Source organism: Ambystoma mexicanum, chromosome 10, assembly GCF_040938575.1.
Source record: "Ambystoma mexicanum isolate Mex_15411 chromosome 10, UKY_AmexF1_1, whole genome shotgun sequence".
NCBI lineage: Eukaryota > Metazoa > Chordata > Amphibia > Caudata > Ambystomatidae > Ambystoma > Ambystoma mexicanum.
The window spans coordinates 730,691,600-730,716,713 of record NC_090932.1 but is presented as its reverse complement, the minus strand read 5'-3'; the positions used below and the strand labels follow the sequence as shown (position 1 = coordinate 730,716,713).

Below are 25,114 nucleotides of genomic sequence, written 5' to 3'. Positions count from 1 at the left end.
GCCCCGAAAACGGACAGGAATGGATGAAACGGAGAGGAATTGATGAAACTGATAGGAATGGGTGGATGTACTGGATGGATGGAATCGATAGATTGTGTGGAGGGATGGAATGGACCGAGTGGATCGAATGGGCGAAGTGGGTGGCATGGATGGAATGGAAGAAAAGGATTGAGTGGATGAAATGGATGGAATTAATGGAGTACTCAGTTAGAACTGTGAACACCTGCACCAGACCTTGACAGGATTGTGAACGATAGCCTGAGTTGCTTCTAGATAGAAATACAAATGTTGGCATGTCCTACACTTGGGTGGAGCTGCAAACATTAGCCTGAATCGCATCTGGATAGAAATATGAATGTAAATGTTAACAAGTGTATCACTGTGTACCCTGCCTTCCTATTCCCCATGCTGTTGCTATATATCCGTATCCCCTCTCCCCCCGGTCACTGTAAACCCAGCCCTCTGTCTCTTGGTCCGTGTGTCGCTATGTTCCCTGTTATCCAGTTCACGTGCCTGGTCTCGGGTGCTTTAAAGATAACCATCATATCACATCACTACGCTTGCCCTGCCTCTACTATACACCATCATTCAACTAGAACACAGATATACCCCTGATTAATTCAGCATAGCTGTTCACATACAAATACTACCCCATGAACACCTCATCACCCTAATAAAACGCAGCTAGCCGAGCACATTCCGGCCTAGTTGCTCACATATGCGTCCTTCAGGCCTAACGCAGCCAGAAACAGTCTGGGTGTCCACCCACCAGACTGCACACATCCAACTGATATCTCCTGCACCACATCTAACGCTAGGATGCAGCTACCACCCGCCAATTACATCAGCTGCACACATCGAGTCACACATGCACCCTACGACACCATCTCTCTCTACTGAGCAGAACTACGGTTCCCGAGGGCGTTCAACCTACCAGTGCTTTGTGGTCATACCAATGATCTATAGAGCGCTATATAAATGCCAAGTAACTTAACATAACATAAAGATGAGTAGCATTGCAACCTATACCCTCCATCCTATCGGTATGCAGTGAAGCAGAGTACAACTGTAGAAAAGTCTTGACTCCTTTTGCGGTGCGTTTCAAGCATCAGAGTTCTTGTGTGTAGTTGTCTTGCTTAGAGGGGAAATTCTATGTATAATGTGATTACAATTTCCAGAGTTATGTGGGTGAAATATTGTGGAAATTTCCATGGATTATGATGCAGTACTTTCTTCCTCTTCGCCATTTCCCGGTTACCTTTTCCTTTTTACCCTGGGTACGGTCACAGTTCACCCTTGCGGACAAGCTTTCTGCTTTTAGACCTCTATGGTGGTGATGTGCGCAGTATAAACATATTTAATTGGGTTTTTACATTGCGCTTCATGCCAGAGCCCAGTCTCACGCACAGAACTGGGTTTTGAACCTGTGCTACTAGGCGTTGTCTTGCTTCCAAGACGAGCATGTTATCCCTGAGCTATCCTCCCGCCCAATTAGCATAACATGAGTGAACTAGGCCTGCATGCCAATTGAAAGGGTCATGCAAGGGCTGTGTGGGGATCTAGGGGCAATTTCATGTGTTATGCAGGTTATTCTTAATGATCTTTGTAGGCAAGTCTAAAATGTATCCGTGACAAGTGCATTGGATTATTTAGAGTAAGGCAATAACTTCACGTGTGAAGAATTTTATGGTATTCATGGGGAAATGTCATAGGTCACCATGAAGAGTCGGTTTTGAGGGTCTTGTTGAGGCATTGCCATTAGTCATGTGCATTTACAGAAGTTTGATTTGTAGAGCAAACCCGTTATTGACTGACTTTAAAAAAAAAAAACATTGTCGTTTCTTTACTTTCAGTAGACTGGACGCAAAAAAATGATGCAGTCGTGGCATCTGTTGGGTGTTGTGAATTCACTGCTGTGATACTCAATGTTTGTATTTTGCTGCTCTTGGTTTGTTTGGAACTGAGAGCCGAACATGTTGGACGCTTGCTAACGTTTTAAAATATTATGTTACAACATGCGAGTACCATAAGGCACCCTGTGTTTGACGTGAAACTGCAAAATGTGCAGTGCCGAAAGCTGGTGGCCGAAAGTGAACATTTTCGAACTACCTTCCACTGTTCTGAATGGGTTCGTGTGAACACACCGAACCACTGCTCCTATTCTTATCCATCATAGTCCATGGTGTGCTGCTGTTATGAAGCGGGTTGCCAGGAGTCCAGTAGAGGCCTGCAGCTTCGTAACACTGATGTTCATTTAATGCAGTGCTACTAGTGAGCTCAATAGTGCGCACCCTCCCTGAAGAGGTTTAAAGGAATTCCTTGTGTTTTTTTTTTATTTATTAATTTTTGGTTTTTACCTATCTAGAAGGTGTAGCAGAAGCACAAGTTCAAAAATATGTTTTCAACATAGGCTTGCAGTAAAGAAAGGAGAAAATAAATATCTGTGTATTCGGATGCTGTACAAAGTATGATTTCACACTGCCGCGTACCGAGCGTGCCCTATAACACACTTTTTCGTTTACACATCCAAATATTCCCTGGAGTCTCTATTTTTTGGCAATTGCTTCAGTGATGTGAAATGGTATTTGTTTTGGGACTTTGCATAAGGTACGGTCCTTTTTGTGAAGGGACGAGGTATGTTCTCTACCCCATGTTTCCTCTCTAAAGGGACGGGGCTCCTCTGATCTTTTAGAGAGACCGTGGAAGACTCTGTACCCGAGAAAAGAAAATGTTAGTATCCATGTCTGTCGAGTCTATAGTCCATCTTTGATTCCAGGACCCTTCAGGTCCTCTTCCGTTTGTTACTTGGTGCTTTAAAGTGGCCTTGAAGCGTCCAATTAGCGATTCCCCCGTAAGGGGAACCCATAGATGCGGGAATTGACGTGGCACCAATTCAAGGCTCGCCCCAACTTTCCAGAGTGCAGCTCGCCACTTGTGGGGGAACAGCAAAGATCCTTCATGCCATAAATCTTGCGAACAAAAAATAATGCAGAAATAGTACTGACCTGTGCCCGCCCCCCAACAGAGGCTGGCAGACTCCTTGCCAAGCGAGAAAGTGACATCTGAGGAGCTTCGTGCAGTCTGCAGACCTGTTAAAGTTGCAAAGTAAAATTACATCTTCCTTTCAGACAACAAAATGTACGTTTATACAAATTCAGCCCCCTCTTACATCTGGTGGTGAGCCAGTAGTTTGTTTCATACAGGTCTTTTTTTCCTGAAGTTATAAGTGAGTGGTTGCTTTGTGGGCTTGAGATGTGCTGAAACAGAACCTTGCAACATAGAAGTCGTTTATGGTTTGAAAATGTATACGTTCTCCCAAGGGCCAGGCTGTTAAAGTTTGGGATTGCAGTGACTTATTGTAATTCACAGCTGAGCCCAAAGTTGACTCTGTTGCAGGTGACTGGGGTTTAGGAAAGCAGGGAGGATGTGAGATGTTCCTCTGAATCGGACTTGCTTGGCAGCAATCTGGGTGTGAATTTAAGAATTGAAGGCTAGAAAATGAATTACCTTAGTGGGGAAAGGGGACCTGCTCATTATGACCACCTGGCGATGTCGTGAAACGTCTCTGCATAGAATTTGCTTAGGGGGGTCCATAGACTGGTTTTGACCCAACACTCCACTCAGACCTATTAAGTATAGTCAAAGGTGAGGGCTCATGGATGCTGCATGCCAAAACATATGGAGAGAAACATGTTAGCCGCTTCTGCTTGAGGGAATATCTCTGAAACTGAGGAGCGCAGAGGAGGAGTTCAATCTTATCTGTGAAGATACGTATTCAAATGTGATGTTTGCATACATTTATTTTTGCTAGTTAATTTAGCCAAGAGGTTGACAGTGGGTGGGGCATTAATTTCTTTTACTTTTCATGCAGAAGAGTCACCCTTAATGAGACGTTGCCATGGCCACACACCAGATGGATGCCTCCGAGTTTCCTACCCGATCCTTAAATGATCTCCCTGCACCAACATTCTCACGCTCTAACCCGCCTGATAACAGCACCTCTACAATCAACTTACCACTTTCCTAGCCAAGGCATCCTAGCACCACAAGCACACAAAGCTTCCCTTACAGAACACCTAGAAATGTACTTTCATTCAGAGCTTGGGGTATCAACACAACAGCCCCCCCCCCCCCCCCCACACACCTATCTTCCCCCAACCCATCAATTCCGGGACGGTCCTGGCAATACCCGGACGACTGGTCACCCTAATTTTCCCCCTCTCTGCACTAACCTAACCCACCCCCCATTTCAGTCCCTCCAGAGAGGCTGGAGACCTTGCCAATGGAAACAGAGTGCAGCAACTACTTCTACCATTTTTCTGCTTGCACGGCATTGAAGTGTTTTTTTTCTCACAATGTATGGAGGCTCACAAAGCCCAGCATAAGCACGTTTCTGGTTCGTTTAAAAAGCGGGATTCGGTGAAAAGGAGCATTTGGCGTCATGGAACCAGTAAACCACTTTCTGATCTGTAGGGTTGCATTCATTTCAGGGAGACGTGTTTTAACAAGTATGAAAGTAAAACGTAGGTTTGGCTATGCACCTAAAGGTGTCCGTGGGCGTTAGGCCACCTGAACTGTTTACTTTCCTCGGCCTCGCGCTGTGAAAGGTGCGGCTTGGCCTAGTGCGCCTTGAACCAGTTCCCAGGCCGCGTACCTGCCGTGTAGCCGGAAGTGGGTGACTGGGTGTTCTCCGGCACAGCGTGAGCTGTCAGGGTTGCCCCGAGTGGTGAATGAGTCAGTGCGTGTGGGTTGGGATGGATGATGCGTCACCAGCTGCCGGCTTTGCCCTCAGGCGGGCTGCTTTGAAGTGACTGAGCCGCAAAATCCACTCTTTCCTCTCGGAGACAAAGCCGCGATAATGGAGCTGAAGTGATTGCAGCTCAGAGGCCCGAACTGCGCGCTTTATCTTACGTGACAGCACATTTGCATAAAAAAGCAGCAGTTCATTCACTTTGCGCCTTCTCTGCCAGTTATTGGGTTTGAATGGAAAGAGAATAACAGACCACAACACTCCTGGTACATCCACGGGCTACACAGGCCGCTACTGCCCGCAGGTCTTTTGCATTTGCAAGCAGTTTGATGCATGGTTTACTGTAAGCAACTGCTGCCAACGTTGAAAATCTATTTGCAAACCTGGATTAAAAGCCCCTTGGACGCATGGGGGGGAGCAACTGCTGGAAAACAGGTACCCCCACGCCCCCTGGTGGCAAGACCTTTTACTTCATTGGATAATTGTTGGGCGGAAATTGAGGCCCTAGAAGTGACAACCCAAAGTAAGCTAATTTTTCCCTCGGATTATGTTTTTTCTGTACTCGTTCCCTTCATTAACTAGTTTGCCATAGTTGGATTTTCGTCGGGGTGATTATAATTGTGCTTCTTTTGAAATACTTAGTTTAAAAAAAAATATTTAACAGCATCTCCTGCAGTGCCAGGTTTATAAATGTACAATTAGGAAAGGTAGTCGCATGCGAGGCTCGCCCCTGTGGTGTGCATGAACCTCATGGAGTGGGAGTCTCTGGTGGAATTTCCAGGTGACCAGGCACGCGTGGTTTAGGGCTCCAGTTACTGTCTCCTTAGCTTTTGGACCTTATTGAACTGCTGTGAACATTCAAGCTAGAACTGAAATACATCTCGATTTTCATGACCCAGAATTCCAAGGCAGACCCTAAAGCTGGTACTCATTTTTGTACCTTTAACGAAAAAAGCTACATTTACATTTTTCAGAGCTGGTGCTGAAAGGCACGCCATCTTTCTTTTTACGTGTCTGACGCACATGTTGATTAGCATAAACGACAAAGCAGCATCGTTGTTATGATTAAAAACCATTGACCCTGTGACACAAACACGCGATTTAGAAGAAGCAACGTATAAGTGCATCACATCTGCAAAGCTCTTATCGACGCGCTGTGTAAGTTTATTAGTTTTTTAGGTCAAATTTAAGTAAACCAATCGGCCGGAAAATGCAATTTTTGTCATCCCTACGGTTTTCTGCTAGAAAATGTTTAAAACGAATGACGCCATGTCCTGAGACTGCCGAGCTGCTTCGTATGGACCGAAGTCTTTGATTTTCGGTCTTGGGGACAGATGTGGTTTGCTGAGGGTCAACGATTCCCCCGCCCCCTCGCAGGCCCTGTGTATGTCACATGGGCGTAGATGGGCTGTAGATTGTGTGTTCTGTGAGCGCTGCTCATCTTGGGGGGGGGGGGGGGGGGCAGCTATGAAGCCGAGGCACCAGATTAGGCGATAGCCGAATTCAAAGGCCTGACGGGCCGTCTCATTACTTGTTTTTCCGGTTGAGGAGCCTGGCGCTCGTTATCTTCCTGAAAAGCCACCTTTTTCACAACAGTGGTGACAAATACTGCCGAGCCCTGATGAATGCACACACAGGAAGAAGAGAAGGCATCGCCAGAAGAGCTAGATCATAAAGACGCCCTAGGCTTTTTACACATTTTTATTATATTTCCATCCCTATCCCTTTTCTCCCCTAACCTGTTAGGAGACCCCGAAAACTTTACACCACCAAATCCTTTAATTAGCCCCAACTCATATTCAACCAGATGGATATTTTTATTCCTTTAAAAGCCCTAGGTCTCAGTGTGACTATTTCGACCCAAGAGAAGTGGTGCGATGCATTTCAAAACTTGCAATAGATGTTTTACTGCAGCACTAGTCTACACAGCGGTTTGTTTTCCGGTATAATTTTTTTCCATTCTTCCCACCCCCATGTATTTTTTTTATTTATTTTTATAAGTGTGAAGGTTTAATATAATGTGGGAGAACTTTCTTTATGGCCACCTCCTTATTTGCAGTCCCCCGCCCACCATGTGCATGCAGTTGGCCACCATGTGCATGCAATTAGCCCCCTTACCCCTGCCCAGTGCTACACAGTGGACACCACAGAGCACGCAACACCCTACATTAGTTCAGCACCTTTATTTGTACTTTTTGGGGGGGGAGTCTGGGGAAAGACTTAGTGATTGGGTAACCAATCGAAATTTGATTGGGAATCAACATTGAGGCGTAACCCAATGTCCAGAGTAGTGTCTCGAGTTTATTCTACCCAGTCTTGGAACGTCGGCACCCAGGAAAAGACCATTTATGTCACTCGGTCTCAGGGTGGTTTTAAGTTCCCTAGCCCAATGATTTTGTTGGTCTCTTTGTTGAGGTCACAGTAATTATGGACTCCCATCCACGGGCAACATGATTGACCCTACTCGAGGCTCTGTTCTGGGTTTCCAGGTGATGGCTCTTTTAAACATCTAACTGCTTAATCAGGGACCACCAGGGCTTCGCATAATGCCCCTAACTTGATTGCTAGAATGTTCCTGGTCCTGACAGTCACTGGGTCATGGTCTCTAGCAGACCCTTTGCCCTCTTCTCCAGCGCCACTGTGAGCTTCCAACTTTTTGTTTTGAACTCCTTTTTCGTAGCCCCTCTTAGATATGGCCTTTTTGGCATGGCAATCTCTTGTTCCTGTCTTCTCCTTGCTCACTCCTCTCACTGAACCCGCACAAAGGCCCTGGTACTCTGTCCGACTCACTGAGAATCTGTATGCTACTGTCTCGTTTTATGGTCTGGCTTGGACTTTTAATTTGTGCAATGATGCTGCTCATTGGTGTGTCAATTTCCCCATTAGTTTAAGGTTTTTTGAATTTGGTGTTGCTAATGAATACACCTCTCCCCATGTGTATGGCCCCTGTTCTCACTTATGCTCAGCTGTTGTGTGCATTGTGTGGGTAGATTCAACCACTTCTTGTGATCCAAGACCTCAAAGAGCCTGTCCCTCATCCTGGCATCAGGCAGCAGTGTCGAGGGCTACTACTCGCTCCCGTGTTGGCTTGCACCCAGGTCGCATAATGTGCATGCAACGAGTACTCTGGCCTCTTGCTTCTCCTTGCTGCAGAGTGTTTTGTGCCATGCCCCATGCCCAGAATGTGCTCGGCACAGACTTCCAGTCTGTGAAGGGATCCCTGGTCGTGCCGGCCTTCCAGGTTTCCTCTGTAATGTGTTAACATTGCAACTTCCTGGGGCTTATTTAATCTGGGTTTTTTTCAACCTTCTTTCTTAAAGGCTGGTCATATTATGTTATGTTACATGTTATGTTACTTGGCATTTGTATAGCGCCTTATATATCATTGGTATGATCTCAACGGGCTGGTAGGTTGAACGCCCTCGGGAACCGTAGTTCAAGTCAGTAGAGAGAGCGTGTCTTACGGTGCGTGGGTGCACCAGATGTGTCCAGCTGGTGTAGTTGTTGGATGATAGCCGCTTCCTAGCGATAGGTGTGCTGCTGAGGAAATCAGTTGGATGTGTTCATGTCCGGTGGGTGGGCACCTAGACTGGGTTCTCTGCGGACATATTAAGCACCTGTCTTCACTTCCATGGATGGCATCGCCTTTTGAGGGGCAGTACACCTCTGATCAGGGGCGTTTCTAGGGGGGAGCTAAGGGGGCTATAGCCCCTGATCTTTTGGTTGTAGCCCCGGATAGAATCTCAGGAGCTACAGCCAAAAGCCTAGCTAGCCCCCAGTCCCAACAGTTCCGACATCAGCGTAGCCCCGGGTCTTTTCCAGACCTAGCAACTCCCCTGCCTCTGATTACCCAGGAGTGACTACTGGCCATCAAATGAGTGTCCTTCGTGGGTACTGGCGGAACGTGTGTATCCTCCATTTACCTTTTCTCTGGAGGGTTTGGGGGGGGGGCATCATGTGGCTGGTGGCTTACCCTGTTCCATCCATAGATGCCTTGTCACCCTGACAATGCTACAGGCTACAGCATCCCTTTTCTTCTTTCAGTCAGCCTCTGGAAGCATATTTTCAATGTAAACTTTCCCGTTAATTCTGCGTTTTAAAATGTGAGGTTTTGTTTCTTAGATTTTTCGTTTGATATTTGAGCATTTCCTCTAATATATTTTGAATAGGTCCCGCTGGCTACAAGAGACCAGCACTCACTTTCTGAACACGATAATATATTGCTGTTCCCTTTATACTTCAAGCCCAAACATGTGTACATTTAAACAATCCGAAAATGTGAGTACAATGTTTGTTTGCAAAGGTTTCCGAAGGCAAAGGCAGCTTTAGTTTTCTTGATGCAGACTGTGCACATGGGATGTGATCACCTCAGCCCACGCCCCACTCTTGCACCCCCAGGCATTGATTATGGAGGGTTGTCTACCGCCTTTTGTCTCGAGGTAAATCTTCCAGTTTCTTCATCTCCCCCTCCACCCCCTCACCCCTAATTATGAAAGACCAATGGCCTTTGTGTTCCTTTAGCTTCTGTCACTGTGGTCTTTTTAGATTAACGGGGACCCAAAGCCCTACCCAGTCCCCGGTAATCCCTTGTAGGTATACCACACACTGCCTTTCGCAGCTCACCTTAAACCGCCCACTTCCTGCAATCATTCTTGGCCACACCTTGTAATCTTTGACAACGTTTTCTGAATTGGGTCTTTGTTCGTAATGACAGGGTGAAAACCAGTCCGACTTGCTGAGTTGGAAGTTTCAGTTACCGATGGTTACACTCACTTTGCAGTGCAGCCACAAATACACGCATCTTCATTTTCAAGCGGAAAAAAAATGTATATGTAATACTACCTCAGTGTTTGATTGTGAAATTTGCTACAACAGCACCTGCTTTATTTGGCGTCGCGTGCCGGTTTATTGGACACACGGTCAAGACACTTTTTTAAAATTATTATTATTTGTTTAAAGTATTCCTTGTGCATTTGTGTAGTTGAGGGTGGGTGTAGTGACGTTGGGCCCATCGCCCACAAGGTCCAATTCCCCCTCTGATCAGGTATTATGATAAAATATGTACAACTTTTCCTGTGTTAACTTCTGGAATTATTAGCTATGTACACTGCATTTCAGTGGAAATTACGTTTGTCCTGCAGTGTGCGATTACCTTCATCATAATGTCTAAATTCTGTCTTTCTTGTGTATTATTTTGTACTTCCTTCCATGTTTACACAGGAGTGTATTCGTATGGTTGGTAAGCATGGCATGGCCTAAAAACGACAAAGTACCAGACCCCCCCAGTATTATCCACATTCTCTGGAAGCGTGCCCCTTTCTGTTAACAAGTGCCCTGCATCCTGTTAGCCGATTTTAACACGGCAGCATCTTGGTTCAGCGTAGTCTTAGCTCCTGAGCCTTAACCATGTTTTTGCAAGTGTATTTAGATGTGACTGAAACTGATTGTTGAGGCTGGCACTACGATCCAGTGTGCAGGGCAGGATATAATACCCTAGTGCCTTGACGCCTTTACTGGTCTTTGTTCGCGCTCTACCAAATACCCGTACAATAAAATACCACAACTGTGCGTTAGGTCTGTCTGATTTGAAATGGTTAGGAACGTTTCAGCTATGTGAAAGAGATGCGTTCTCCACCATTGGATCTTTCATGGATTCACATGCTTATTGAGGATAGCTCAGAGGCAACACTCTCGCCTTGGAAGCAAGGCAACGCAGTGCAACACAGGTTCGATCCCCGGGTCCGTGCTTAGAAACCTCTGGGTATTAAGCGCGTTACAAATAAACAATTACAAAATTCTCCGTTGTCGGCTGGGAATCCTCCGTAATATTAAAGCACTTTAGTTTTAAAGCTTAAAACTGCTCGTCACATTTGTACTTGATCAGTGTCACTTTGGCTCATACTGCCAAAGCCAATGACATAGGTCCTCCTTAGCTCCATCACTGGTGGCCATCTTCAGGTTTTTACTGCATGTTTAAGTGTTGGGAGGCCTCCATTTTTGCTCTTCAAAATTTGACGGTTTTTGTCCTATTTTTGAGAAAATGTGTATCCACTGCAAGTTTAGTGCCTCACCGCTTCCCGACTATGGTGATCCGTTGCCGGTGAGGTTCCAACCATTGATGGAGTTCCATCCCAGTCTGAAGCCTTTTTCGTCCATCGGAGCATGGTAGACCTGAGGAAGAAAAGCTTCAAGGGTTGTTCCAAATGTCACCTCAATAATGTGTATATTGAATATCTCCATGAGGGGTGCTTGTACTGCCTGTATCCTGATTACGTCAACGGCTGTCACATCTGCCAGTCCTATTTTGTTGAAAACCACAATGACTGTCATCGCAGGTTGCTGGCATGGTTAGATGAGGGGACCAGGCCTCTGACTCGACCTCGGTCTGCAGTCATGCCTCAGCCACACAGCAGACACTTGGAACAAACTCCCTCTTCTAAGAGGTTGAGGTCCCCCACGAGGAAGCTTCTCTTGGGAAGAAACTCAAAAAGGGAAATTGGTCGCACCACTCTGTTCTGGCATCTACCACCTCGTTGAGGCCTGCTCCACCTTCGATCACATAGTCGGCGGTTGCAGTGGCTAAAACTCCTTTGTCAAAACAGTAGAGAAATAACAGTCTTCCACTGAGTAGACAACTACTACTCGGTCGACGACTCATGCACACAGTCACCGTTGACTACTACCTCGTCGACGACCCATAAGCGTCCAAAACCTTTGTCAACTGCACGCCCATCCTTGTTGACGACCGCTTTGTCGACAATCTCTTCAGCGATTCGTCCATGACTACCCTCACTGCAAGTAAGACATTACTACTCCGTTGACAAGTTCTTCCATGTCCAAGATACCCATGCCAAGCAGGCTGTCATCGGCACCATTGGTTACACAAGTACAGGGACCCATAATATCAACATTCCCAAGGGGAGTTAGTGTTGACTAGGAAGTGCCATCTGCTTTGAATTTTCTGCCCAGTCCCAGGGAACTTTCACTGGATATATTGTCCACCTTGCAAACCCTGGTGTCAGACCTCCAGCATAGTCTTACTTCTCCATAAAGCAGACCTTAGGAGCTCTCTTCAAGAGAGGGTTTGTCCCCACCTTGGCTATCTAGATCTCCAGTGTTTGCCACCCTCACCGACACTGAGGCTAATGATCTCACATTTAAGTCTCCAGACGCTCATACCACGGATGAGTTTGACAACCTGCTGGCTCACCATCGCCTGGGACAAGATCTGCCACCAAGAGATTCACCTTCAGATGAAATTGGCTTGTTTCATGCCCTCATGACACGTGTAGCCAAACTGTTCGACCGTATACCAGAAGAACAAAGGAAGGAAGGTTTTCGTTTCCAGAGACATGAAGCTTCCAGAAAGTCTTAAGTGTCCATGCCCATGTTGGAGGATATCTAGGAGGATGGTCTTCTGATCATCAAGAACTCCTTTTCAGCGAACCCCCCACCCCTCTAAGGGAGAACTCGTGGAGAAAACATTCAGGGTACCAGATTCGGCTCTAAAATGCTTGCGCACTCAACCCTGCCTAGACTCTGTAGTCTTGGCAGCAGCATGAAAACAGTCTGCTAATCCTGCCTCCCCCTGCATGGTGCCCCCTGATAAAAAGGGTAAGCAGCTCGCCGCCTTCTGAAATAGGTTTATAGCCACATCCGCGACTACCATCAAGGCGGAAAAGTCATTGGCGAGCATCTCCTGATTTGATTGCAAGCTTTGGTACAAGATGGTTCCCATCCTGGAATTTCTCTGAGAAAGCAGGATTAGGCTTTCACGCTATTACATGAAGGTGAGGCTGATTCATACCATCACTGTGGCCTTAGCCATCACAGATGCGGGTTTTCGGCAGAGGAGGCAACAGGGCTGTCCTGCGGTGCCAAGGATGGCTGAGGGCACCCACTTTGGCCGGAAGTTCAAACAAAAATGGTCGATATGCCCTTTGGTGGGGTAGAACGTGTTGAGGTAAAAAGTGGACAAAACCATAAAAACCGACAGACACAGCCCGTTCCCTGGGCACCCTCCAACAACACTGTCAGTCTTTCGATCAAGGAAACCAATATTCTCAAGGACGTCAAGGTCCTCCTGTTGCATGCGAACATCCAACAGAGGCTCACAGGAGGGTTACAGAGGAAGGTACCAGGAGTACAGGGGAAACCAGCATTGACTCAGTGTTTCTTCAAGGGCCCTTGCCAGTAAATAGCATGACCAGCCCCAGTAACTGACTCCCCCCCGCCCCGCCGCCCCACCCCCGAAACCCCTGCCCATCCCTCTCCTCACCACCAACAAATGGGTGCTAAACATCATACATTGGGGTGTGGGGGGGTCACACCATGGAATTCATGGGGAGGGGGGGGAAACCCCTTCCATTCCTCCCATACTGAAAAAGGAGCAACACCAACCCTACCTCCTGCAGGAAATTCTTTCCCTTCTAAAAAAAGGGGGCAATAGAAGTTGTCCCATCGCACCTGCAGGGCTCCAGATTGTACTCCAGATACTTACTAGACCGGAAAAAGTCTGGAGGATGGAGACCCATACTGGATCTCGGGGAAACTCAACAAGTTCCTAGGGTCCCAGAAGTTTTGCATGGTCACACCAACACATTCTAGACCAGCTGAAAAATGGAGACATCCTCTCCAGACTTGGAGGGTGCGTATTTCCATATCCTCATATCGATCACAGCTGCTTCCTCCACTTTGTGGAGCAAGGCAAACACCATCAATTCAAGGAGCTACCATTCGGCTTAAAGTCTGCACCATGGAGTGGCAACCCCCCTCCGGCACTAGGCTATGCCTACCCTTACCTGGTCGATTGGCTAGTGCACGCTGCATACTTGCAACTAGCAACACGGCTCTCTGGGATTTTCCATCCATTTTCCAAAATTCTGCATACAGCCTGCTCAAAGTTCACTGTTCCGAGGCTTATTTTTCACCACCGTAGCATGTCTCGTCACCCTCGCGGAGGAGATGGTCAACTCCATTCTAAGTCCCCCGACTGCTTGTGACAATGGCGTCGGTTCGCTCCATCAAGTCTCTAAGGATTATGTCCTCATGCATCCCTTTGGTCCCGTACTTCAGGCTCCACATGAAGCCTCTTCGGAAATTCCTTGATGCCCACTGGCAGCATGTGTCAGGGTCCGGGGAAGACCAGATTCTCCTCATACCACCTTTCCGCGAAGCTCGCCAATGGTGGAATCATCGCAATAACCTCATACAGGGCACTCCCTTTCGCCTTCCAATACACCAGGCTACAATTAACACGGATGCCTACCTAGAAGGGTGGGGAGCCCCTACAAAACACTACGACGCGGGTGCAATGGCAACCCAAATACAAAAATCTTCACATCAACAACCTGGAATTAAGGGCAGTGTTCTGCGACCTAAAGTCCTTCAAGCCACAACTTCAGAACAAGGTGGTCCGCATCTTCACAACAACACCACCACCTTGTTAATATTCATATTAAAGGACATTTGTACCGCATACTATCACAACTGGAGTGGTCCCCTGGTGCTCTGGCAGATCTGAAAAGGAAAGGTGGTGGGGTGAGGTAGTAGGACAGAGGGGGAAAAGTGCAAGAGAGCTTTGATGTGCTGTTGACAGCTTCAGTTCGGTTAACACTGTTCGGTGAGCTTAGGTGTGGTCTTTGGTTGGTAGTCGTTGTGTTCTGTTGTGTGCGAGGCTATGTGTGATTTGTTGTGGTGTAGTGAAGTTTGTGCGGTTTGGTGTGCTTTAGAGGTGTGGTTGTGTTTGGTTAGAGTTTGAGAGGTGTATGCAAAAGGGTGAGATTTTTAGTGGGTTGGTTAGTGGCATCGCTACCTAGATGTGATGCATGCTAATTCCCAAATTCTTTCTAGATGTGGCGCGTGAATATCTTCACATTTCTATCTAAATGTGGCAAAGGCCACTATTCGCAATTCTGTCTAGATGTGACGCAAGCGAATATTCACAATTCTCAGTGTGACGCAAGCTAATGCTCAATTCCTTTTGGAGTGGCTAGCACAGTTAGGGTACAGTTAATCTAGATGTGAGAGATGGCCAGGCCATACAGTTGACAGTTAGTGGATATATATGGAGTTAACAGTTGCTAAAAAGAGTGGTACATCATGCAGGCTTCAAGCTAATGGGTGGTGGGGAAGATAAGGTAGGAGAGGGTGGGGACAGTGTAGTGGGGCGCAGTGATTGCTGTGCCCCCTGTCTCCACCACACCTACTTTGTCACTGCTGGTTGACGTCTGCCTGCTTCCTGCTTCCCCTGCTGACACCATCTGGAGCCGCTTCTGAAGGAGCGCCCCTTTGCCTTGGGCCCCTTTGCTGAGGCGCAGCCCGGGCTGGGGGCTGCCTGGGGTGGAGGTGAGAAATTGCTTTTCCTGGCCCATCAGGGAGCAGTGGCAGGGAAGGGAGGCTTGAGAAAGGAAGAACCAGCAAGCTGGCTGCTTTGCAAGCGAGGGAGGGCAGAGTTACAATTTAACCAATCCGAATGGTGGGGGTCGCACTATGTGTCGCTGCCTTCATATGAGCCGAAGGAAGCTAAAACTGGCCTATTGGGGAGGAGGGAGCAGGGTGGAGCAAGAAAGCGGGGGGAAATGATGTAGAGAGTGAAAAGTGAGGAAACAAAGACAGATGTCTTACTTCTGTATACAGGGAGGTACCCGGTCTCCAGTCTTGCCTGCAGAAGTGCATGAACTATGGTACTGGCCAATGGCACACAATATGTTTCTCATCCCCTTTCACCTACCAGGGATTCACAATAACATTGCATACTCCCTCAGCATGGAGCTCCGGCCCTGTCATGAATGACAGCTTCAGAAGGGCCATGTTCTCTCCCTCTTCTCTCAGTGGGGGTGCACAGAGATGGACTTGTGTACCCAGTTTGCCAGGCTATATTCCCAGACAGGGACTCTAGGGGACTCGTCATTCCCATGGGAGGAACTGTTCCTCTATGCCTTTCAATCAATTCTGCGAATCCTTCGAGTTCTAAATACACTCAAACAGATGGGATTCTGTTGACTCCAGCATGGCCATGCCAAATTTGGTACTCTGATCTGCTCCACCTGTCGGTGGCCCCTTACATCAAACTGCCTCCTCTCCCTGACCTGTTCTCCGTAGATGGTGGGTCAATGCTACACCATGATCCAGTGTCCCTCAACTTGACGGCTTGGCTCCTGCAGCCCTACAATTCGGGCATATACCATTGCCTCCAGAATGCAAACAAATTCTAGGCAGGGCTAGAGCATCCTCTATCCGGTCATGTTATAAGCACAGATGGAAGCATTTTGCAACTTGGTGTGCATCAAAGCAGCTACACCCACTCTAGATCAAGCTGCTCAAATCTTGCCATACCTACTGTCTCTACCTAAAGCAGGTCTGGCACACTCGTCCATCAAACTGCGTTTTCCAGCCATTTCCCACTACACATGCACCACCGACCAACCTATTCTGTGGTCACAAAGGCTCTAGTTCCTCAAGGGACTGTTCTGAGCATTCCCTCCTGTATGAGCCCCAGCTTGGGAAATTAATGTGGTCCTCTCCAAATTAATTGGCCCTCTGTTTTAGCCTCTATATCGTACTCTGCTGAAATTCTTTTCCTGGAAGACCGCATTTCTAGTCTTCCATCACTTCAGCTAGAGGAGTAGGAGAATTACAAGCATTATCCTGCAAGCCACCATATCTGACTTTTCACCAACCCAAGGTTCTTCTCTGAACTAACGCTTCGTTCATGCCAATGGTCCCTGCGGCGGCCTTCACCTAAATGAACTGCTACTGGTGTCCGTGTTAGGCTCTCCCTCTTCTCCTGCCGAGTAAATCCTAAGAAGAAAGGACCTTTTAATGTTTGTCTGTTGCATCGGGCACTCTGAAATAAGAGACTTTGAATGGCAAAGAAACTTTGGCACAACCCCTGATGTTGAGGTTTTGGACTGCATCCTCATGCTAGAGAAGCCAGAGAATGTGCTAAGCTCGAGTGGGCTGCCTTGTCCCTTGCAACGTCTGGAAGTGAAGCAAACGGCTTGAATATCTTGACAAATCATTTCTTGAACACTTTTTTTCTTTTGCATAATTGTTTCCCCACACTATTTGTATTTAGAAGTAAGGATTGGCAACAGGTTTGTTAGTATAGGACCTTTTTTTTGACAGACTTGACTAGGACTGCTTAATTATTATTTGATAGTCGGAGCTTGCTCCCATCTTTAGATTTATGATTAGATGGGTGTTTTTCAAACCCAATAGAAGTACAATAAACGCCCTTGATCTGTGACCACTTGTGTCTGTCTTATTGTTTGATACCATGCCTTCCCTACAAAGCCAAGAACAGTAACTGCATTGCAGTGTCTCCCCGATTAAACAAAGGTTACAGTTTTAATCCCCCCTGTCTGATCCTAAAGCTAATTCATGGGAAAGTTTCCCAGTACTTCCGTCTTCAACAGGCCTGATATGAGCCACTGCACGCAGTTCCAGTCGGCCAGTTGGATCTTCCCTGCCAGTGACATCTTGAAAGAGAAATGCAAGTGGAAGGTAGTCATCGGCTTTCAGGGGAGCGAGTTGGTGTACACCCCCAAATCATTGTACCAATGTGGTGGATCTGGGACTTTTCTTTTAGAAAAGTTGACAACTTGGCATTTTCTGCGAATCACCTCTTGAAGCATAATTCTCCAATTTGTTTAGACAAGATCTTCAGTTTGACATTGAACACTATTATTTTACTGAAGCTTCCCTTGGGGATCCAGAAGACCTTTAAAAGAATGTTAATTTCCGAATATCCATAATTGCTTCATTAAATTAAAACTGTGAAGTATTCTTCAACATTCTATACTAAAACAGTATGAAGCTGCCAAGAAGCCTCCACTTTGAGATCCATCCATTCAATAAGGAGCCAGGCGACTGGAACAAAAGAGGGCCTTCTCCCACGGTTTTGTTTTGGTGGGGTACCTCGTTCTATTTCTATGCTGCCAAGTCTAAAATGTGAACATATGATGTGTTGGGTGTTGAGAGTTCGCTCCGCTTCGAGACTGGGCTCCTTTTATGTACATCTTATTGAAATCGGCATTGGCTTTGAAGCAAATACCTGTGCATCAGTCTCTGACAAACCAGGTCAGGCAAGACTTATCACGTGATTGCTGATAAATGTAAATGTTGGCCAGCTTCACAATGAAATGTTTAATCGCGTGGCTGGGTTCAACCTTTATGAGCAGGAGGTGTGCATTAGGTTAGCAAGTCTGGGCATGCCAGTAGTCACAGGAGGCACCAGTGAACCGGGTATGAGAATCCAGCCAACTGGCGAGCAACCTCGATCAGCGCAAACGTTCTCCATTCATTGACCTGTATAGAAGAAGAATTAGACCGTGCATAACCAAGCAAAAAAGGCGGCAGGGAATTGTGCCAATCCTCTATGCAATCCTGGATGGCACAAACTATAGTTAATGTTACCCAGAATCTGCTACTTTCACACATTACCACCAAAGATAAATGTATTCCTCAACTAGCTCAAAAAATGCTTTAGAAGTAACAAATTACACACAAAAAATGTTGTAATGACGTAGTTTACAGAAGTGGCCACCTCGTATTGTTCTTTGGACTGAATTTCAAGAACCCACGTTATCTCAGAAATTTGGATGGAGCCACTTATGAAAGGCCCTGCCTTCTTGCACTACCGGCCCGTCATTCTTGCAGGGCCTATCTAGAAGGTCCCTTCTTCAGCCGGAAAGGGCTTCTGGCACATGTATCTTGACAATGGAGATCTAGAACTGCTTACATCACAATGAAAAGCAACCAGGGGACAGAACAAGAATAACATGGACTTACTTACCTTCCCACTGGGACTTGCAGTAGACATTCTGGGCGAGCAGTGCTGTGCACCATTGAGAATTTGTATGTAGAGTGACTTTACCCTGATGCCTAATCTTCACTGGAAGCGCCAGACTTCAAAGAAATGAACAGCCTGATGAGGCCGCCAAGGAGAATCCCTGTTGATGCAGGCCACAGCAGGGAAAGGTAAGTGTCTCCAGAGGACTGAGAATCCTACACTCGGGATTCAGCTACACATAGGTCGGAGAGATAGGGAGGGTGTGAGATATTAATTCTTAGGTACTCCAAGCTTCTCGGCTGTCGTTACAGGAAAGAATTGCGTGGAAAACCCCACATAGACCCCACAACCAACAGAGGCCTCCCTGAGTCCATTCCCCATCCCTTGCAGGGATAGCCTCTTTGCTGTATCAGTTCAGCAGATGGGAGATGCTTCTGGGAAGGGTGGGTTCTAGTGCCTGTAAGAAGCTCATCGACTCCTCCAAAGCCTCTCAATCAGGTAGCTTGTTACAGAAGGCTTCTGCATTATCCACACGTCACACCATATTTGGAGCCAATTGCAGAGGTACTTTGTCAAGTAAAGGTACAAAATCATACTGTAAAGCATTGACTATAGCAACTGATGGCACCCTTTTGGCATTTAATTCACTAAGGACTGAACGGGGAAAAAATCCTCAACAGGTACTGGATAAACTAGAAGCATTCATTTGCTAAGTCTATCGTTCCAGAACAAAATTTGCAGAGTTGAGCTGGACTGTGTTTTTTTTAAGAAGCAGAACGGCTGTGAGTAGTTACCACTTCCAAGAAGTGCTTTTGTACCTCCAATGAAGAATCAGCTAGCATGTCATGATCTGGAACCAAGATGACCAATCGCGAGCAACAATTCCATCTCCTATTTAACCTGGAGGATAAAGGAATAGCTTCCATTCCCTCTGAAATGCCATGTTCCTCACGGTGTGTGAAGAACAGATGCAGTCCATCATCTGCAGGTTTAGTAACTTCCCCCTTACTTTTCACAGACAAACAAATTATCTGATTCTTGCAGCTTGGTCCTAGTATGGAATCATAATGAACAAGTTAAAGTAGCAATTGCACACATTTCATATTGATAGGTTTTATTTCTTGTGGAAAATCCAAATGAAAGTGCAAATGAAGTTTCATGATAGGAATGTTGCACTTTTTGAGACGGTTAACTTCAGAGTAAACGTAGTTGGAACCACTTTTTATGCCTGAAAAATGTTTTAGCTGAGTGTAGAAATTAAAATCCATGTATAAATAAGATATTTAGGTTTTCATGTACTTCATTGGCAGCCATAGTTACACCATCAACTTTCGTCATCTATTTGTACTTTCTTTTGCCACGAGCAGTCCCACATTTTTCGCACTAAAACTGCCCCACACGTACAAATGCTCCTCTACTATTGTGTTGTCACCCATTGAAAGAATTCCCCCTACTTAAAATATGTGGTTCCTGCCCAGTGATGAAATATAATGTTGCAGAGAGAGCCCTTAATGGTATCACAGGAAGCCATGTGGATTGCAAGCACTCCAGCTGAATTCACTAGTGCAGACCTTGAACTCGGTGTGGTGAATGTTTCAGTGCATTTTACTCTATGGTGGCCCTGCACATAATACACTTGGGCCTAAGGTAGTGGTCCGCATTAACAAAGTGTTTACATGTGTGCATTATTAGCACCAACAAGGTTGAGCTTGTATAGACAATCTTCTTTGCATTTCAAATATCTGATTCTACCATTATCGATCTAAATGGTGTTCATTGTATCGACTATAAAGGTCAACAGAAGAAAGGACTCTCACAGATTTGAAAAAAAAATTGGCATGCAAGTTCTGAAGATCTCTGTAGATCTGGATGCAAGTGACCCCGACTCCATGTGATGTGCCCTCATAGTTTGCCTTATTCCTCCCGCTCTATCTGGGGTTCTAGCTCTGCATTCTTGTCGCCTTTTTATACAGCGCTCTTTTGCTCGGTAGCTAGGTTTGTGCATTATAAACACTAGACATATGATATATACATAGGTGACTCTTGTCGCCCGCTGCACAAACGTGATCTGCGTGCAGAATAACCCCTGGGTGTAAAAGGTCTAAGGCTAGTAATGCAGACAAACTGCTCTATCCCTCAACTACTTCATTCGCAATTGTTACATAAAAAGTATGCACAAAGGGAGAGCTCAAATCATGTTCTGTAAAGTCCTGGCATTACATGTCATGTTGCATTCCTGTGCAGTTTATAATACACCTACAAGTACTAGAATACATTTTGCTGGTAGTCTAGCCATGGTGTGTTGATCACTTCATACCTTTCATGGGAGAACTTGAGATCCTGTCAAATAAGTTTGACTATTTTCAGGAGTTAGACCCTTGCCAGAAGGTGGTCACACATTTGTAGTCCTTTTTTTCACACACTTGAGTATTTTTGCGCAATGCGTGTAACCTTTGCAGCGTTCCAAACAAGCCTAACCCGTATTGTGCACATAAAACGAGCAAAAATGCATGCTAAACTCAGTTCTGCTGGGGCCAGAAGGCAGATTGGGTTGTGGTCCAAGTAGGGTGGGACTTCCACCAGAGGCCACGCCCTATCTACATCACTTCCTAAACCTATGACTCATCAAAAAAAGGAATAGTTCATTGATGAATCCAGTGTATACAAAATGGGTCCCTATAACCGCTCCCGCTCTGTGGGGTTTTGGTCTCTGTAACCCTTTCCAGAAGAGTGATGCCCATTCGCTGCAGCAAAAAGTACATTTAAGAACTCCATCCTTAGGGACAAAATGATAGGAATTGCACTAACGCCAAGCTAAAAGCTAATTGCCATAGAAACATAGTGTGCACTTTATGCAGTCCAAAAACTGAATGTTTTCCACGCTTTGCAATGTATCGTGGGGAGGAGAGACGCATGCCTTTTGTGGCACACAAGTTGACATTCAGGCTTCATTTTCTCCCATGGGCACTGCTTCCCACACCAAGGATGATCCTTACCTCTGCGCCGGAGCATCCCTTGTAGGATGGGGAGCACTGGGTCTCAGCAAAATAGCTTTTTGGGAATAAGCGACCCATTCTGACCTGTACAATCTGTTACTGGTCCCGTTCATGAAATCATCTTGAGTTTGAAAATGTTTTAATGTGGCGTTATGTACCCGTTCCACAAGCAACACCGTGGGGGGTGGGAGGGATGCAACGGCCCGCGGCACCAGTTTACGGGCTGAGCGAAGCGAGGGTCATTAATGTGGGCCCAGGGCAGTTACCCCCCCCCCCCCGGTGTTCCACCGGTGAGCGGGTATATAAGGCCATTAGCACCCTGGGTTACCAAAGCGGCAACCCTGGGTGCAACTAAAGGATTTTTCTTCCTACAACGCCACGCCGTGTGGAGCCCCTCTTTACTTTTCATGGAGGCTGTGGGAAGCTGAGAGGAAGGTGCGGCAGTCGGGGCCGCCATAGCTGAAATAAGGTAAGTGGGAGGGTGCGGGGGGTTAATAAAGAAAAAAAACGGGACGGAGGGTGAGGGGAAGATGGCAGTGGGGAGAGCCGGGTGGCTTGGACTGCGGCCTTGTACTGGCGGTTCAAGCCCACGTTACTAGAAACCCGATTGGCTGGCTCTCCCGCCTGGGGTGCTAATGTTCACTGAAAAAGCCCTCCGACACATTTAGGCTGCACGCGAGGGCAAGGCCACACATTCTCAATAGTAAACTTGGCTGAGGACTGCTGGGAGAACTTTCCTCTGCTCTGAAGTGCAGAGGTACACTAACTGTGGGTCAATGCAACTGTCGCTGCACAGTGGTTGGGTGCTTCTTTTGTCTGCAGGTTCCCTTTCAATAATGTACATGGTGATTTTGCCACCCAAAATGTTACTGCAATTGCACAATTTTAAACCAATATTTGATTGATACACTTAACAAATCTCTGAAGACAACCAGTTTTTCATGTTAAAAACAAAGTTTCTGTTACATTCAAAGAATACATCTGGCTTGTCCGGGCTTGTAGAATCTGGGGCTAGATTGTGATCTTGTCATCCATTGGGCCAGTGAGCCAAATTCATAGATATTATGTGTAATAATATCGTATCAGGCAATGTGGTAGTGACCATTGACACCAATGATATCGCACGTGATGTCATGTAACCTTTGGCACCAGTTACACCCCAAGAAATAATGTGACTCAACATTTGACACCACTCCCAGGTGCAACTTCAAATCCCTCTCTTGTCAAGGCCTGATCTGCCTGGCAACTTCCCCATATGTAAGGTACAGCCTCACGTGCAGGGGCCCCCATCACCATCACATCAAATGTGCTCTGCCAGTTAATTCCTCGTATGCACAATGTGGTCACCATAAGTAGGGTACAAGCACACATGCTCTGTTGCCACCCTTTGCTCCACTCCCAGCCACCATCCAAACCCCCACCGACACTAAGGGTGGGCACCCACAGGTCTCGATCTTGGCGGAGTCTCCTTCCACTGCACGCCACGTCAACCGCTTCTGGGAAGAGGAGTTCCACCTCTTGTCCCTTTCCAAGCCCACCAGTATCCATCGGGACACTGCTATGGGACTGGAGAAGTGACCATGGGTCGGAAAGATGGAAAATGAATATGGCTGTCAGAGTTTTTAACTTTCTGGTTCACAGATCTACCCCTCCAATCTGAGTCTTCGGTCCCAATTCCTTGGTGGGCTGCATTTTGGCCTCTGTGCCGGATACTGGACAATCCTGGAATAAATTAAGTAGTGTTGATTATACTTTTTGCAATAGTTTTGCGGTCCATAAACTACAGCAAGGTGTCCGTTTTATTACCAGAACTCCTCCTTTTTGCACTTCTTATGCTTCCTGCACTGAAACATGTATACTACTTTTTTGCCGATGCCTATTCTACAGCTGATACAGCTACTGCAACTTTTACTTTTACTTTTACTATTTGAACTTCTACTAAGTTTACTTCTATGTCTGCCAGTATCGACTTTGCTACTCTTCTGCTTGTCCTTCTACTGCAAGGTGTGCAACTATTGCTTGCATTACTAAAACTGCCATTACCTTTACTTCCACGGCTACATATTGTACTACAGCTTGTGGTGCTTCTATTTGCATGGAGCTTGTATTGTTATTACTTTTATGTATTGCTGCTTGCACTAATACTGCTTGCATCACCGTCCATTTTACTACTTCTGCTACTACCACCACCAGTGGCCTTAATTGTACTGTTTGCATGGGCACTCCTTTGTGTCGCTTCATTTTGCTGCTACTATTATCACCTCTACTTCCACCACTTGCACTACTGTTGTATGTTCTGCTGCTACTTTTTCATGATCACTTCTTTTAATGAAGCTTTTGCTCTTCTCAATATTCTACTACCCACTAAATGGTCTTCATTTTATTCACTGCGGCATGAAGAACCGGTGGGTGGAACTGGCCAGGAGTCGAGCGTAGCCCCCCCCCCTCCCTGCTTGCTTACCAGCTAATCTGACTTAAGTGTCTAGCTGCCTAGAATTCGGAGGGGATCTAGCTATTCTTTATTCGTGTAAATTAAAAGTTAAAAAGTTCGGGAAGAATAACAAATGTCAATTACCATTATACAGCAGAGTTCCAAAATAAAGTAGTCCAGTGCACCTGCTGATGGCGGAGGTTGCAGGTTGTCACTGTTGTGCATGGCAGACTGACCTGTGAGTAGTTCTGCGTATGGCTGACCTTTGTGAAGGACTCTTGTTCTGGTTGCACATACATCTGGAGAAGCTAATCCCCCCTCCCCCTGTTTCCTTTTGCAGTCATATCGAGAAGATCACAACATGGCAGGACCCGCGGAAGACCATGACCCAGCAGCCCATGAGTCATATGAACCACCATCCTCCGCCTGCCTCTTCAACGGCCATGACACAGAGGTCGCTGGCCATGTCCCAGCCCAATCTGGGTAAGCTCCATTCTTCTCTGTGTACTGATGTAATTTCTGCCTTCATCGTGTGATGAAAAACCTAGTGCACAGATGCTCAATTCCAAAGAACTGGTTGTGTATTTATTTTTTACAGCTAAAACCTAAATCATACAAATGTATGGCTCCACGTCATGTGGCACATTGAGTCACATCATGTGGCACATTGAGTCACACCAGGCTATCGTAATCTTGCATTCTGAGATGTTACTTTTCCCATTAAAAGTCTGAACCTGCAGATGCAATTCATGACGTGTGGTCACATGGCTGGCCAAACATTGCAATTGTAGTAGAAACTGATGGGAACAAATGATGATGCCCCGACAAGGGCCTCAGACAGAGGATATGTTTTCCTCCCTGTTCCTAATTATATGAAACCCTTGGTTCCACGCGAGGCACAGGTAAGGTAAGTAGATAATGGAGTTAGAGCACTCTAAAAAATTCTAATAAAATTCAAATACTGTGTCCAGAACATTTTTTTAGCAAATTAATTCATTCTGGGAGTTGTTGTCTTGCTGCTAGAGTGATGAGCCATGCCCAGCAGGGACTACCCCAGCCTCCCACCTTCCGGACGTGGGGTTTCTCACTCTTTGATCAGTTGCTAGATCTCCGGGGTAACTGTCATCACCAAGTAACCCACT

At 46.3% G+C, this 25,114-nt stretch overlaps 1 protein-coding gene across 1 annotated transcript in view; it reads left to right on the top strand.

Annotated features, from left to right (window-relative positions):
• The window catches only part of WWTR1 (WW domain containing transcription regulator 1), a 279,399-nt gene that overhangs the window by 124,074 nt on the left and 130,211 nt on the right, over positions 1–25,114 (top strand). Inside the window, exon 2 of the mRNA XM_069618370.1 lies at positions 24,313–24,455. Within this exon, the coding sequence (XP_069474471.1) occupies positions 24,313–24,455 (143 nt within the window). The remainder of the gene's footprint in view (positions 1–24,312; positions 24,456–25,114) is intronic.